At 55.5% G+C, this 12,379-nt stretch overlaps 6 protein-coding genes across 6 annotated transcripts, besides 15 other annotated features; 1 reads left to right on the forward strand and 5 right to left on the reverse strand.

Moving 5' to 3' along the window:
* Positions 1-254: 254 nt before the first annotated feature.
* On the forward strand, positions 255-617 carry TraAM80_07491 (uncharacterized protein; the record flags this gene model as incomplete). Its single annotated transcript, XM_029384281.1, has 1 exon — positions 255-617. One exon carries the CDS (start codon positions 255-257, stop codon positions 615-617), a length of 363 nt encoding a protein of 120 aa, XP_029235832.1.
* A 206-nt stretch (positions 618-823) lies between these two features.
* Positions 824-854: a microsatellite.
* An 89-nt stretch (positions 855-943) lies between these two features.
* Positions 944-983: a microsatellite.
* A 784-nt stretch (positions 984-1,767) lies between these two features.
* Positions 1,768-1,797: a sequence feature (G-rich).
* Positions 1,798-1,841: 44 nt separating this feature from the next.
* TraAM80_07492 (ribosome recycling factor) lies at positions 1,842-2,696 on the reverse strand (the record flags this gene model as incomplete). Its single annotated transcript, XM_029384282.1, has 1 exon — positions 1,842-2,696. The coding sequence occupies one exon, from the start codon at positions 2,694-2,696 to the stop codon at positions 1,842-1,844; it is 855 nt and encodes a 284-aa protein (XP_029235833.1).
* A 294-nt stretch (positions 2,697-2,990) lies between these two features.
* Positions 2,991-3,009: a microsatellite.
* Positions 3,010-3,682: 673 nt separating this feature from the next.
* Positions 3,683-4,912, reverse strand: TraAM80_07493 (eukaryotic translation initiation factor 4E; the record flags this gene model as incomplete). Its single annotated transcript, XM_029384283.1, has 1 exon — positions 3,683-4,912. The coding sequence occupies one exon, from the start codon at positions 4,910-4,912 to the stop codon at positions 3,683-3,685; it is 1,230 nt and encodes a 409-aa protein (XP_029235834.1).
* A 176-nt stretch (positions 4,913-5,088) lies between these two features.
* Positions 5,089-5,147: a microsatellite.
* Positions 5,148-5,180: 33 nt separating this feature from the next.
* Positions 5,181-5,205: a microsatellite.
* Positions 5,206-5,419: 214 nt separating this feature from the next.
* Positions 5,420-5,460: a microsatellite.
* Positions 5,461-5,540: 80 nt separating this feature from the next.
* Positions 5,541-5,562: a microsatellite.
* A 56-nt stretch (positions 5,563-5,618) lies between these two features.
* Positions 5,619-5,667: a microsatellite.
* Positions 5,668-5,772: 105 nt separating this feature from the next.
* Positions 5,773-5,824: a sequence feature (A-rich).
* A 15-nt stretch (positions 5,825-5,839) lies between these two features.
* On the reverse strand, positions 5,840-7,534 carry TraAM80_07494 (putative aspartyl-tRNA synthetase; the record flags this gene model as incomplete). The annotated part of the gene is made up of 1 exon (XM_029384284.1): positions 5,840-7,534. The coding sequence occupies one exon, from the start codon at positions 7,532-7,534 to the stop codon at positions 5,840-5,842; it is 1,695 nt and encodes a 564-aa protein (XP_029235835.1).
* A 436-nt stretch (positions 7,535-7,970) lies between these two features.
* On the reverse strand, positions 7,971-9,800 carry TraAM80_07495 (uncharacterized protein; the record flags this gene model as incomplete). Its single annotated transcript, XM_029384285.1, has 1 exon — positions 7,971-9,800. One exon carries the CDS (start codon positions 9,798-9,800, stop codon positions 7,971-7,973), a length of 1,830 nt encoding a protein of 609 aa, XP_029235836.1.
* A 347-nt stretch (positions 9,801-10,147) lies between these two features.
* Positions 10,148-10,185: a microsatellite.
* Positions 10,186-10,206: a microsatellite.
* A 2-nt stretch (positions 10,207-10,208) lies between these two features.
* Positions 10,209-10,245: a microsatellite.
* Positions 10,246-10,448: 203 nt separating this feature from the next.
* TraAM80_07496 (putative bystin) lies at positions 10,449-11,813 on the reverse strand (the record flags this gene model as incomplete). The annotated part of the gene is made up of 1 exon (XM_029384286.1): positions 10,449-11,813. The coding sequence occupies one exon, from the start codon at positions 11,811-11,813 to the stop codon at positions 10,449-10,451; it is 1,365 nt and encodes a 454-aa protein (XP_029235837.1).
* Positions 11,814-11,855: 42 nt separating this feature from the next.
* Positions 11,856-11,885: a sequence feature (GA-rich).
* Positions 11,886-12,296: 411 nt separating this feature from the next.
* Positions 12,297-12,350: a sequence feature (GA-rich).
* Positions 12,351-12,379: the final 29 nt, after the last annotated feature.

The raw sequence follows: 12,379 nt of genomic DNA on the forward strand, positions 1-12,379 counted from the left end.
ACGCAAAGTGTCAGCACGCCCTTTGGAAGGGCACCGTTGCAGTGTCTCGCTCACTGAGGCTTCAGATACCACAGGAATTGCACGTCTAGTCATCACGTACTGAAGCAAAGAAGAAGAGGAAAGCATGAAGACGCAAAGTGTCAGCACGCCCTTTGGAAGGGCACCGTTGCAGTGTCTCGCTCACTGAGGCTTCAGATACCACAGGAATTGCACGTCTAGTCATCACGTACTGAAGCAAAGAAGAAGAGGAAAGCATGAAGACGCAAAGTGTCAGCGCCTTTCTGTACACCGTTCGAATGATGTATATTTTAAAAAAGGGGTCATACCGATGGAATTCCCAGGCGCGTTATTCGGTGTTCTCGCGCCCTATTAGCACACGGAACGCAAGTTCACAGGGAGGCAAGGGGTTCGCAGCGGCACCACTGACCCGCCAGACAAACACCACTGCCGCTGGTGAGCAGCGTGTGGAGGTCGCGGGTCGCACGCAGCGCAGCGTCCCCACCTCCAGCTGCCCTCCGCCAGTCGCAATGAATGTGAATGGTGTCATCTCCAAGTCTGGCCTCAATGGGTATCCTGTGGAGCGGCATCGATGTATACAGCCGCCAAGGGACCTGTAATGCTGAGGCGTGTGCGTGGCCAGTCCACTCTCCCGAAGGCAAGTCCGCCGTTGGTGCAATGGGTGTCGGTGCTCCACGACGGTGCTACCTGCGGTGGTCGCGTAGTGCGCATTCCCCGCGCCCGCCGCTCAGTGCGTTAGTTCTCGTCACGCGTACAGTCAGGTGTATAATTAAATTGACACATCATTGGCAGGCATGGCGCGGCGCCCCACCCCACCCCACCCACCCCACCCACCCTGGAACACTGCCCACGCACTCCACAGGGGAAGCGCTAAGCAGCCAAGAGGACGGCAACAACAAACGCCAACCTCCGGCGTGAGGAAGAAAGAAAGAAAAGGGAGAGAAGGAAGAGAAAGAGAAAGAGAAGAAGCGGTACGGAGGGCACACACGTCAGTCCCGTGCCTGTGGTAGGTAGCTTGTTGCACGGAGGTGTAAGTCACTGTCGTATTCATACAAATGCCTCGATTGATTGCATCATGATGGTTCTGGTGGCTCGCGTTGACGCTGTCGGTGCAGCTCTTGCGGGCCCGATTGAGACTGTCACGGCACAGAAAAAATCATATACAGCCGCCGCCTCACCCACGGAGCACGCTTCACTCGCTCACGCACGCAGGACACACTCCTCGCAAGTTTAACGGCGGCGGGATCTAGGGCAGCACAGGTGCAGGCGAGGTGATCGTTGTAAGCACGGCGCCTGTGTTTTCGCTGGCCGTCAGCATCGATGGCAGTAGACACACCGCGGAGGTGGTGTGGGAGAACAGGGTGCAGATGAGTCGGAAAAGACACAGCTGACCGTCGCTCTTTGGCCGTGCCTGTTGTAAAAGTCAATATCGTTAGGAGCGGTGGGAAACGTGCGCTCCACCGGAGGAGGGAAGGCCCACTAACGCTGCCAATGCAGGGAGACGGAATTGCCAGTAGGACCCTCACACAGAGAGAGATAAAAGAGAAAAAAAAAAAGACGCAACGATGATAAAGTATGGCACATACAAACAGAGCAGGTAAAAGTGTTCTTGCAGGTAGAGACGGCGACAGTTTGCCAAACGGCACCGTCAGTTATCCCCGGAAGTCGTTGCTTGTCTTTTGTTTGCTTTGGCCTCCATGTCCCTCAGTTTTTTGTCTTGTTGATTTGGTGTTTGCTTCTTTTATTCACAGGTGGAGGGGAGGGGAAAGGGAGGGGGGGTCTTCTCCACCCCACTGCGGCAGCCCTCCTCTTTCGTGTTTCCCTCACGCCTCGATGTCGGACTCGTCGGCACCCATCGAGGTCACATCCTCCGCGAGCTGCTCCAGCTCCGCGACTTTCTCCGCCGTGAAGGTGTTGGTGGTTGTGTCCAGCTCTGCGTTGAGCTCGCGCAGCGCGTCCTCGTCGATGCCGGCGTCCTGCAGCGCCTTGGTGGCGTGCGTGCGCACCTGCTTGGTCTTCTGCTTGAATGCAGCAATCACCTGCTGTATCTCGGTCACCGCCTTGTCGCGGCGTCCAGTCGTTACGGGCGGTATCACCACCTTAATTTTTTGCTGCTCCTTAGTCACATGCAGCGTCGTGTCAAAGCGCGTCACGCGGTGAAGAATGGGGCTGGCGAAGCTCGCGTTCTGCGGGACAATCTCAATGGTGGAGTTGCTCGTTTTCACAACCTGCGCCACCTTCGTAAGGAGAACTTTACGCCCGCCGCCAACGTCAACCTCTAAGAGCTCCAAGCACTTCGCCATGTTCAACACCTTCATGGCGCACACGTTCGCCCGCTCAAAGTGCTGCATGAAGATGTGCTCGAGTTCGTCCGGGACATCCGCCTGGATGACCTGCTCCGCCTCCTGCAAAAGGTTATTCCGCACCATCTTCAGCTCACGGGACTTCCCCGTGCGGCGCTCGGCACGTTCCTCGAAGGTTAGGCGGCGTGACTCGCCACGGTCGCCACGCCGTTGGTCCTTGTGGCTGATACGAGTGGGAGCAAAGGCGAGTGAGCCGATGCATCGCGTGGCCGCCGCCGCCGCCTTGAATGCCGCGGGTTGACCCCACCGCTGTGACCACGTGATGCATCGGCTACCGGAAGCCAGAACTGCCGGCAAAGACAGAGCGCACCGCATTTAACCCTTGCGACGGCAAAGGAATAGAAAAAAAAAAGAAAAACGTTTCGCGGCAAAGAAGAAAAAGAAAAATGGGCGGCAGGCGTGCCCACATGCCAAGGCACACCAGTCTTTTTTTTTTCCGCCCTCCCCATACAGACAGCGGGCTCAAGTGTTTTCACTGAATACGTGTTATCGGCGTTTCTCACTTTCGTTTTCTTTTATTTTGCCTTCTTGCCGAATAGACGGCATTGAATGTGTTACATGCGCGGCTCCGTTGGAGGACTTCGGGGGTGGGGGCAGAGGGGCCTGTTTTGTGTGTGTGTGTGTGTGTCGTAGTTCCTTTCGCCGCTCCTTCGCCTGTTTATTTGCCTCAACCTCCTGCAGGCGAAAGGGAGGAAAAGAGGAGGCGCCTTTGCTTACCTTCGTTTGCTCTCTCCTTGTACTTCTTCCGTTTCTTTTCATTTTCATTTTTGTGTGTTTATATCGCACTGCGCCTACCCGCCCACACCGGATGATGCCAGCGGCTGTGGTGCACATAACCACGCCGACGCGGCCCCTCCACCTCCGCGTTTCCCCTCCCATTATGTGTGTGGGGTGCTCACTACCGCCACCCGCCCACACCACTCAGTTAACAGCCTCGCACGCTCAACAGGGGAAACGCCCTCCTTTTCGCGTTTATTTGTTCGCCCCGTGTTTTCCTTCTGCCTAAGTTATTCCGCGGTGACTCACATGTCCAATTCGTTTATTTAGTTATTTAGCTTCATTCATCGTCGACTAATTGGTCCTTCGACGCCTCACGTCTGCATCCTCTTCCTTTTATGCTTCGTGTCGCTGATCCGCCTCGTCGCACCCGCCCTGCAAAACTCTTCCACACCACCGAATAAATGTTCGGTCCGCCACCCATGCGCATGCCTGTGAGAAGCGCAGCCACACATACATGGACACAAACAAGCTCGCAGGCAAAAAAGCCGGCAGGCAGGCGCCCCCGCAACCTCCCTTCCTCCTCACCAGCGGCGGCGGTTCTGCCTATTTTTCTTCTTTTCAGCCAAAGCAGCAGCAGCAGCGGCGGCGGCACGTTTCTGCGTCACGGTGTGTGGCGCATAAAACACAGAGAAGACGTCGCCTAGATGTGGCTGCAACAGCTCAGTGATATCCATCATGAGATCAGGGCTTTGCTTTGTGACCCACACCTCCAGCAGGAACGCACGCTCACGTACTTTTAGGCCCACGCCATTTATGGTGTCACGCACGGACTTGGACCACGACTCCCCAATGGTGCGGCACAGCAGGTACACCCACGCATCGTTGATGCAGCTGGAGTCTACTTTGATCTTCAAAATGCCGCCGTCGCGGTTGCCAGGGTCCTCCCACTTTGGATTGATCCCGTCCCGGAAGAAGTACAACGTGCCAATCGTCATCTCCGTCGGTCGAGGGACGTTATTGAAGACCTTCCAGAAGGTGGCAACGGAATCCACGCGAAACACGAGTGTTGGGTCGTACGTGTTTTCCCGGATGCACTCCCCCAGCCCAGCAGGCAGGTAAAACAGGCACCACAAATCAGCCAGCGTCATTTCACCCGTCGCCGGTGTGAGCGAAAAGGGAGACTGCTTGCTGATCATCACGCGGTTTAACGTGCGGCGAGGAACAAACGCTGCCGCCCCCACTTTAAGAGAGCTACGTTTACTAATCTCTAGAATCTCTTCCTCGGTCTTTTCCACATAAATCGGAGCGGCAAGCGGTGTAAAACCGGCCTTCACTGCTGGCGACGGCATTGTCTGTGTAACGTTGTTCTTCGTTGAGGTGGTCGTCCACTTTGCACCGGACGGCAAACAGTCCTGCCGCTTCTGCTGGCGCTCCTTCTCTTCTGCAATGTCGGCTGTCGACGTTGGAAGTGGGGCGAGCGAATTGGCACCAGCCAAGTGCGGAATAAAGTCCCTTGCGTCTGGGTTCATGGCGAATGCCACGGGAGGAAAGATCGCGTGCATGGGACTCATCCGTGTGGGAAGACGAATTGCCATTGTAGGGCTGCGCAGGGGCAAAGCTCCAGCCGCGCTTGGGGACGAAGCATACGGCTGGGTGTTGGTCCAAGCGGGACTACCATGCGTCCTCACTATCGGGGCCGTGGGCAAGGAGGTCGTTATTCCATTGTCGGGCACCGGTGCAGCGGCGGAGGGCCGCTTGCAGGCCCACGAAGGTATGTACTCCTTCACGTCCGCCTTCAGCGAGGAGGTCATCTGGGCGTTGTCCGGGGTTGCGGTGGTGTGGAGTATGATAAACCGTGTCTGTGTCTGGTCTGCGACAAATGCCCTCCCTTTTTATCTATTCCCCTCTGCTAAATTCTCCTTCGCCCTCAGAAGCCGAGGCACAAAGAAAAGGGTTTTTTTTCCCCCGCACTGCTGAGCCTTCGCTAGTGTGTTGTCTGCAGCTGTGCTCTTTTCTGTATTGTTGTTTCTTTGTTTACTGTTTGTTTCCTTCGTTGTCACTTACGAAATCGTCCAAGTCTATTTTATTATTATTATTATTATTACCCTGGTTTGTTTCCCCCCGTCTCTTTGGCCGTGGCGGCGTTTGCGGGGAGGCGAGAGAAAAGGATGATACGCTTTTCCCGTTTCGTGAAGCCACGCGTGTCTGGAAGCGGCGGTGTGTTTTCTGCAGTACTTTTGACCCAATGGCTTCCCTCCTGAGCAGCGGCAACCACAACACGAGAGACAAGAAGAAGAAAAAGGTGGAGCAGTTGTGGGAGCAGCGCACACACAGCAGCAGCAGACAGGAGAGACGGCAGGTGGAGTTCGGCGGCATCACGAAGAAGAGCGACGCTCCCCGCACGTTACGCCGCCCCATCATCTGCCCGCACACACACACAGAGAGAGAAAGAGAGAAAGAGTCGTACACACGTGAGTATCAACCGCCAGCAACGCCACCGGCCTCGCGCCTGCCTGCTTGTTTCTGTTTGTTTCGTTGTTGTTGTTGTTTTTTTTTCTTTGTTTTTACTCCTTGGGGGCTCGCCTGTTTACCCACCGCCCCGTTAACGCCTTACGCTCTCAAGCACGCACACATACATGCACAGAGAGAGAGAAAGCTCATTCCACACACCAAAGAAAAAAATGTGGAAAGAGAAAAATAAAACAAAAGTAAATGAATAACAATGCGGAGCTGAAAACTCACGGTGTCACACGCTGCGGGTCACGCGGAAAGAGCGAGACGAGGCGCACGTTGTGGAGGCCCAGGTACAACATCACCACCCGCTCAAGACCAACACCAAAGCCGCCGTGGGGCCATGCGCCAAGGCGAAACGAGTCCACGTAGTCCCTGATGGGCGAAAGGTCGACACCGAGTGTTTTGGCGCGCTGCAGCAGGAGGGATGAATCGTGAATACGCTGCGCCCCGCTCGATATCTCCTCACCGCGGATAAACATGTCGTATGAGTTCGTAAAGCGTTCGTCGTCGGAGCACGGCATCGTGTAGAAGGGCCGCGCAACCGAGGGGAAGCGGTCGGAGATAAAGAAGTCCACACCGTAGCGCTCCTTCACCAGCTTGCCAAGCAACTTCTCGTTGGCGGTGTTGATGTCATCGGTCGGAGACAACTTCTCCTCCAAGACGGTGTTCAGGAGCTCAATGCAGTGCGGGTAGTTGATGCGCAGCATACGCATCCCCATGTTGCGAACACGCGCCTTGTAGACATCTGTTGGCTCCACGCCATCCTCAATGATGCCCACACCCAAAGTCTTGATCGTCTCCGGTGTCAGCTGCCATAACAGTGACGCAAACGGGTACTGCCTGCAAATGGCGACAAGTTCCTCCGTATGCTTTGCAAGGTTTGCAAACATGTAAGAGAAGAGCTCCTCTGCGGTGTCAAGTACCTCGTAGTAATGCTCATTTATCCGCATCTCGACGTCCAAGCCAACGAATTCGGTCAGGTGACGGTGGGTGTTGCTGTTCTCCGCGCGGAAGACGGGGCCCACCTCAAAAACGCGCTTAAAATCGCCTTGCAGAGCCATTTGCTTGTACAGCTGCGGAGACTGGGCCAAGTAGGCGTTGCGGTTGAAGTAGTCCACCTTGAACACGTTGGCGCCTCCCTCACTTGCGGCGGCGATGATCTTCGGCGAGTGAATCTCCACAAAGTCATTGTCCAGGAGAAACTGACGGAAGTACTGTCGCACCCTGGACTGCATTTTAAAAATGGCGTTTGAGGCTGGGGTGCGGAGATCCAGCCAGCGGCACCCAAGTCGGGTGTCAAAATTAATCTTAATGCCCTCGTCATCCTCGCGGCGTGACGCATCCTCCAGCGTAAACGGCAGCACGCGCAGCGCCTCGCTCAGCACGTGTACCTTGCTGATCTTCAGCTCAATATCATGCTGCGTGGTGGATGTGATGGGTTGTTCCACGCCACACACCGTCGCCTCAACGTCCACAATCGACTCGCACGGAATCTGCCCGATAAAATCAATCATTTCCTTTGGTACATCCTCCGCAACGGCCGTCATGGCTTGAATGGAATTCCCGCCGTCGCGCAGTACCATAAAGGCAAGCTTGCCCTTCTTGCGTGTCGTGTCAACGCGGGCACGAAGCGTCACAACGGTGCCCACAGACGCTTTGGTCAGCGCAGAAATTTCACTAAATTTCTTGGAGCCGTACGTGGTGGACTGCAACAACGGGGCAGTACCAAAAAAGTTGGCGTACTTCGTCAGCTGAGCTGCCTTTTCCGCCGCACGCGCGGCCTCCTCCGCTAAGCGGGCCGCCTTACGGGCGTCCTTCTCATTCTGTTTTGCCTGCTTCTTTTCTGCGTTCTTGGACACAGCGTTGCCGCCGTTGTTCTCCTGGTTGTTTGGGGTCTTTGGCTTTGCGGGGTCCGACATGATGCCCGTGAAGGAATAAATACAAAGATGGATACGCTTTCTCCTTGCTTACTTACATGTGTGGGTAGATGTGCATTTGCAAAACCAAAAGAAAAAAAGAGAGAGGTGAATAAACGTCTGCCTCGCCTCTCGTGTTCCCAGCGGCTCGTGAAGGTGGCAAGGAACAGACACGTAGCGAGAAACAAGAAAAAAAGACGAGGCATCCCGCTGCCCCGCCAGAAATGAATGTTGCCGCACAGTCACAGCCGCCCATTCCACCTGCGGAAGGGGCGCTCCAAGCCAGTGGGTGCAATTTCCTTCCCTCCTCCTTCTGTGCAGCGCGCGGAGCTGCGTCCTTCTCCCAACATATCAAGCTCTGAATGCATGGCACGAAACCGAACCCCGCGTTCTTCTTTTTTTCCAACGCATTATTTTCAGCTTCGCCTGCGATTGGTGCCTAGAAACCGCCATGACCGCCTCGCTGGTGCGCTCGCGCCGTGTGTGGCTGCGGTTGGTTCATCCTCCCCTCGTACTTTAGCCGCCGGCGCTGCAGCTCCGGCTGCTCGAACAGCACCGACGCCGATCCTTCATCTCTACCTTCCACCTTGGATTCCTCAGAGTGAATGGCACGCTGGAGGTCCACCTCCGTCTGCAGCCGCCGCAGCACAAGCACCTTCTTCTCCCCCGCAGCACCGCCTGTCACTTCTGTGAGGCTGAGCCACTCGGAGAGGGAGTTCACAATGTGTTTCAGCCCAATCCGCTTCACGTACTCTCGATGCACCTCGGGAAGTTTCGTAAGCAAAGCCGCCTCAGAGATACCGTCATCAGGAATGCATTGGTACAACTCTAGAGCCACATCCAGCGGCTGGCGATCTGAGGCACGTCGAATGCGAGCCTTGAGGGGATCCCTCTCAGTGGAGTCGTCCACGAGAAAGTAGGTCGGGTACGAGGCAAGCCACGCCAGCACCTTCTTTGGCAATGAGGGACGCATGGCGGGGGAGACGAGGTCAAGCAATTCCTCCAAATTTAGCGTGCGATGCGGTGGAAACTTGTCAAAAAGCTCATTGATAATCTGCGTATGTGTGTACTCGTAGTGAATGGTCACGCCGTGGGCCTGTGCCTTTGCTGCTTCTGCCTCCACAACATCATTACTGTTCCTCTCACTGTTTGTGGTTTCTATTCGGCTTTCTGCCGCACCCGCGGCAACGGGAGATGATGTTGAGGGTGCGGTTTTGCGCGTCTGGGGAGTCCATTTTGCTACTTGTAGCATGTCCTGCGAAAGCGACAGGGAGCGGCCGTGTGAGCGCAAAAACCCCGCAAAACTCTTGTACTCCCGCTTAATCTGCCGCTTCTGCTCCCGCGTCAGCTGCTCATAAAGCGACGTGATGCTCACCCAGTGGGGTATGTCGCTGTCACACACCTCCTTCTCCACCAGCGCCGCGATACTGGGAATCGGTGACTCCTCCAGCGTGTAGCTGTTGAGTGCAAGCGGAGCGAGGTGCGGTGGTCGGCGGCGTATCATGCCATCCACCACCTGAAAAAATTCCGGGAACTTTGACGCGATGGAGATGAGACCGCCCTGACAATCAAAGTAGGGGTGAAACAGGACATCCTCCGGTATATCTTCCTCCACGTGATCAAGCAGCGCAAACTCATCCGGGACAAGCGCCTTGAGGCGCTCCAGCACCGGCACCTTCTCTTCCAATCGCACATGCACGGCAGGCGGAGCACACACCGGTTTCAGCGCCACACTCGTGTTTCCCTGCTCAATCGACTCAATAGAGACAATAAACTCCGACTTGGCGACGTAGTTGATGACATCGCCCACGTCTGTCATCACAAACTTCTCGTCCGCGACGCCACGGCGAGGATGGCTCAAGTCATCGCGCAGCTTCACATCGCAGCGAACCCCATCGATGACACGCAACTCAAAGAAAAAGCGGTAACGTTTAAGAAAGGAGAGAAAGCGGCCACGTCCAATAAAGTGCTTGCGGCACTCCTCCGACAGGATCGCCGCCACACAGTGGATGGGAACGTAGAAGGTGGGAATAAACTCAATAAATGCTGTCAAAACCTCCTGTGGCGACTTCCACGGCAGTACAGCGCTGGCAGAGGCAGCAACGGCGCCCGGCAACGGCGGGGGTGGTGGTAACCTGCCAGAGGCAGCAACACGTGGTGGTGTGCCACGAGCTCCTGGTGGCAGTGGCGGTGGTACACACCGCCCGACGCCGCGGTGTGTGGTGGCAACGCGGGCAAGCAGCCCACAGGCGGAAAGGCACCGTCGCATGCGTATGTGTGTGTTTAATGCGATGGCACGCCTCTCGTTGAAAACCAAAGAAACACGAAGGCAAATAAACCCACCCGCCGTCAGATGCAATGGGAAGAAGAAAAAGGAGGAGGAAAACCTACTGCCGCTCTGTTGCCCCTCCTGCTTGGCTGTCCCCTTGTAAACACCAAACGACAAATCGGTTCTGTCGCGAGAAAAAAAAAAAAAGAGGGACGGGTAATAAAAAAAAAAAAGAAGCGCAGCGACAAATGGAGCGAGAGGGATCGTAGCGAATGTTAAAATTCAGGGAAGCAGCAGCGGTGACGACAAAACAATGGGGAAGCCTCTCTCTCTCTTTCAACACTTCCTTCTTCTTGTTTTTTCTTTCTTTTCTTTTTTTTTTTTTACTTCGCCTTACTGTTCGTCTGCCACCGCCACCAGCACGCACACGCATACGCACACCGCAGCTCTGTGCTCGCGCCATCCCTCCTCTTTTTTTTTCCTTTAAACGAAGCCCGCAGTGGCGCTGCCAGTCACTCTTGCTTGCTTGATTATTTTGTTTTTACACGCGTTTACGTGTATGCGCCCTCCCTCATCATTTTCAGGTTGCTTTTTTTTTGAGGCCAGAGGAACTCTTTTCATTTCTTTTTTTTTTATTGGGTTTCAGCCTCACGTCCGCGCGGCATTCGGGGCGGCGTTAAGCTCGCGGCGGACCTCAGGGGTTAACAGATAATGAAAGTGTTTGGCGCAGACCTGCTGCAGCAGATTCACCTGGTCGGCAGTCAGATCGCCCTTGTAGCGCTGCGTGAAGGAGAGGAGGGTCTGGTGCCACAGGACGGGCAGCTTCTCCTCCCTACTGTGGGTGTGCACAAACCGGTGGAAGTACCCGACGAGCGCGTCCACCGCCTGATAAGGCATGGCCATCTTCTTGTCAATCAGTACACGCAAAAATACGGAGCGGGGACCAGAAAATGGCTGCTGTGCCAGTTTTACAATCGTCACGGCGGTTGGGACAGGCGGCAGATGCATTCGCTGCAAAATGCTGGCAACAATGAGAGCCTCCTTCAGCGTACACTCCTCGTCAGCTGCCAGTGGCAAAATGAATCCTTTAAAAAAGGACACGGGCTTAAAAAGCGCCTTCCGAATCGCCATGTAGAGCGCCGGGTGAAGCTTCTTCTCAGTTAACATGCGCTGGTGGGCCATAGGAAGCAGCACCGCGGCATAGAAGCGTTGCGCCATGCGTTCATTTAGATTCGCGGCAAAGATGCGTGTGGCTTGATACGTAGCATGCGGGGACCACTCGTGCGGCCTCGTCAACATCAAGAGCTGCTCCCAGTTCTTAATATTTGGCAAAACCTTAAACGCCTTGGGCACCTTCCCTGACTTATAGCTCTTAAGAATGGTGCCAATGGCCGTGTACACGCGCGCAACGCGTGGGTCTACCCGTTCCTCCTCGCACTCCGCGACGCTGGCGTCATCGCGCGTGTCACCCGCCGCGCTGCGTACCCCCTCGCGTTCCCTAATTTTCTCCATAATCATGTCCGCCAGGTTGCGGCTCTGCACCTGCGACGGCGGCTGAAACTTTTGCAGCAGACGCGCCTCCTCCTCGTCAATGCCGTACATGTCTGCCCCCATGTCCATCTCGGAGGGAATTTCCGAGACAATCGACTCCGTGTCGTCATACTCAATCACAACCTCCTCGTTCTCCTCGTAATCCTCGTACACGCCGCCGTCGCCGCCCTCAAGCTCTGCCAAACCAGGGTCATGCAGGCCGTGGTCATCATCGTCCTCGGCGCCGATGCGGTCAATGGCAAGCTGCTCCTCCTCGGCGATCGCCTCGAGTTGCTGCCGGGCAGTTTTGAGAATTCGGCTCGTCGTGCGGCCCGGCAACAAAATGCCGTTTGCGTCCCTGTCCCCGTCATCCTCCGCCGCAGCTGCGTGTCGCTTGGCACTGGCAAAACGATCGGCGTGCAGGTCATCGCCGAGCGGGTTTGTTTGGCTCTTCACACGACGTCCTTTTTCGCGCCCCGGCATGAGTGCAGAAAAACGACTGTCTCCCCCTGCCACAGGGCGCACAAGAAGAAAAGAAAGAAAGAGAGAGAAGAATAAGACAACGGAGCAGCAACCGCCAAAATTCCAATTGCACGTGTACATACGTGGGCATGGCAGGAAACCCAGACACACACACTCACGCTCACCTCCTTCTGTTTGGGTCCAGCGCGCGGGGCCGCCGTGACTCCCTCAGCGGCTGCAAATTTCTTTCAGTGCCCGCTCCCCGCGGCGCCAGGTGCGTGCGTGAGTGCGCAGCGAAAGAACAAATATATATATGTACTATCAAGCCAACGGAGAAACGGACAGAGAGCAGAAACTGAAAACAAACAAACGAAAAAGAAATGATGAAAACGATAGGCCACCTCGCTGAAGAGCAACAAAAGGAAGAGAAATAACAGCCGGAGAGCGGCGAAGCAAGCGAACGGAAAGAACAACCCGCCTCCAAAATGCACAAACAAGCGTAAGGGAGGAAGGAAGCAAGCGGAGGAGGAGGAGGGTGAAAGCGGGGGAGGGGGGAGGGAAAAGACAGGCACTCCCTTTGCAGAGCT

Source organism: Trypanosoma rangeli (genome assembly GCF_003719475.1).
Source record: "Trypanosoma rangeli strain AM80 chromosome Unknown Tra_15.4_contig_00315, whole genome shotgun sequence".
In the NCBI taxonomy this organism is placed as follows: domain Eukaryota; phylum Euglenozoa; class Kinetoplastea; order Trypanosomatida; family Trypanosomatidae; genus Trypanosoma; species Trypanosoma rangeli.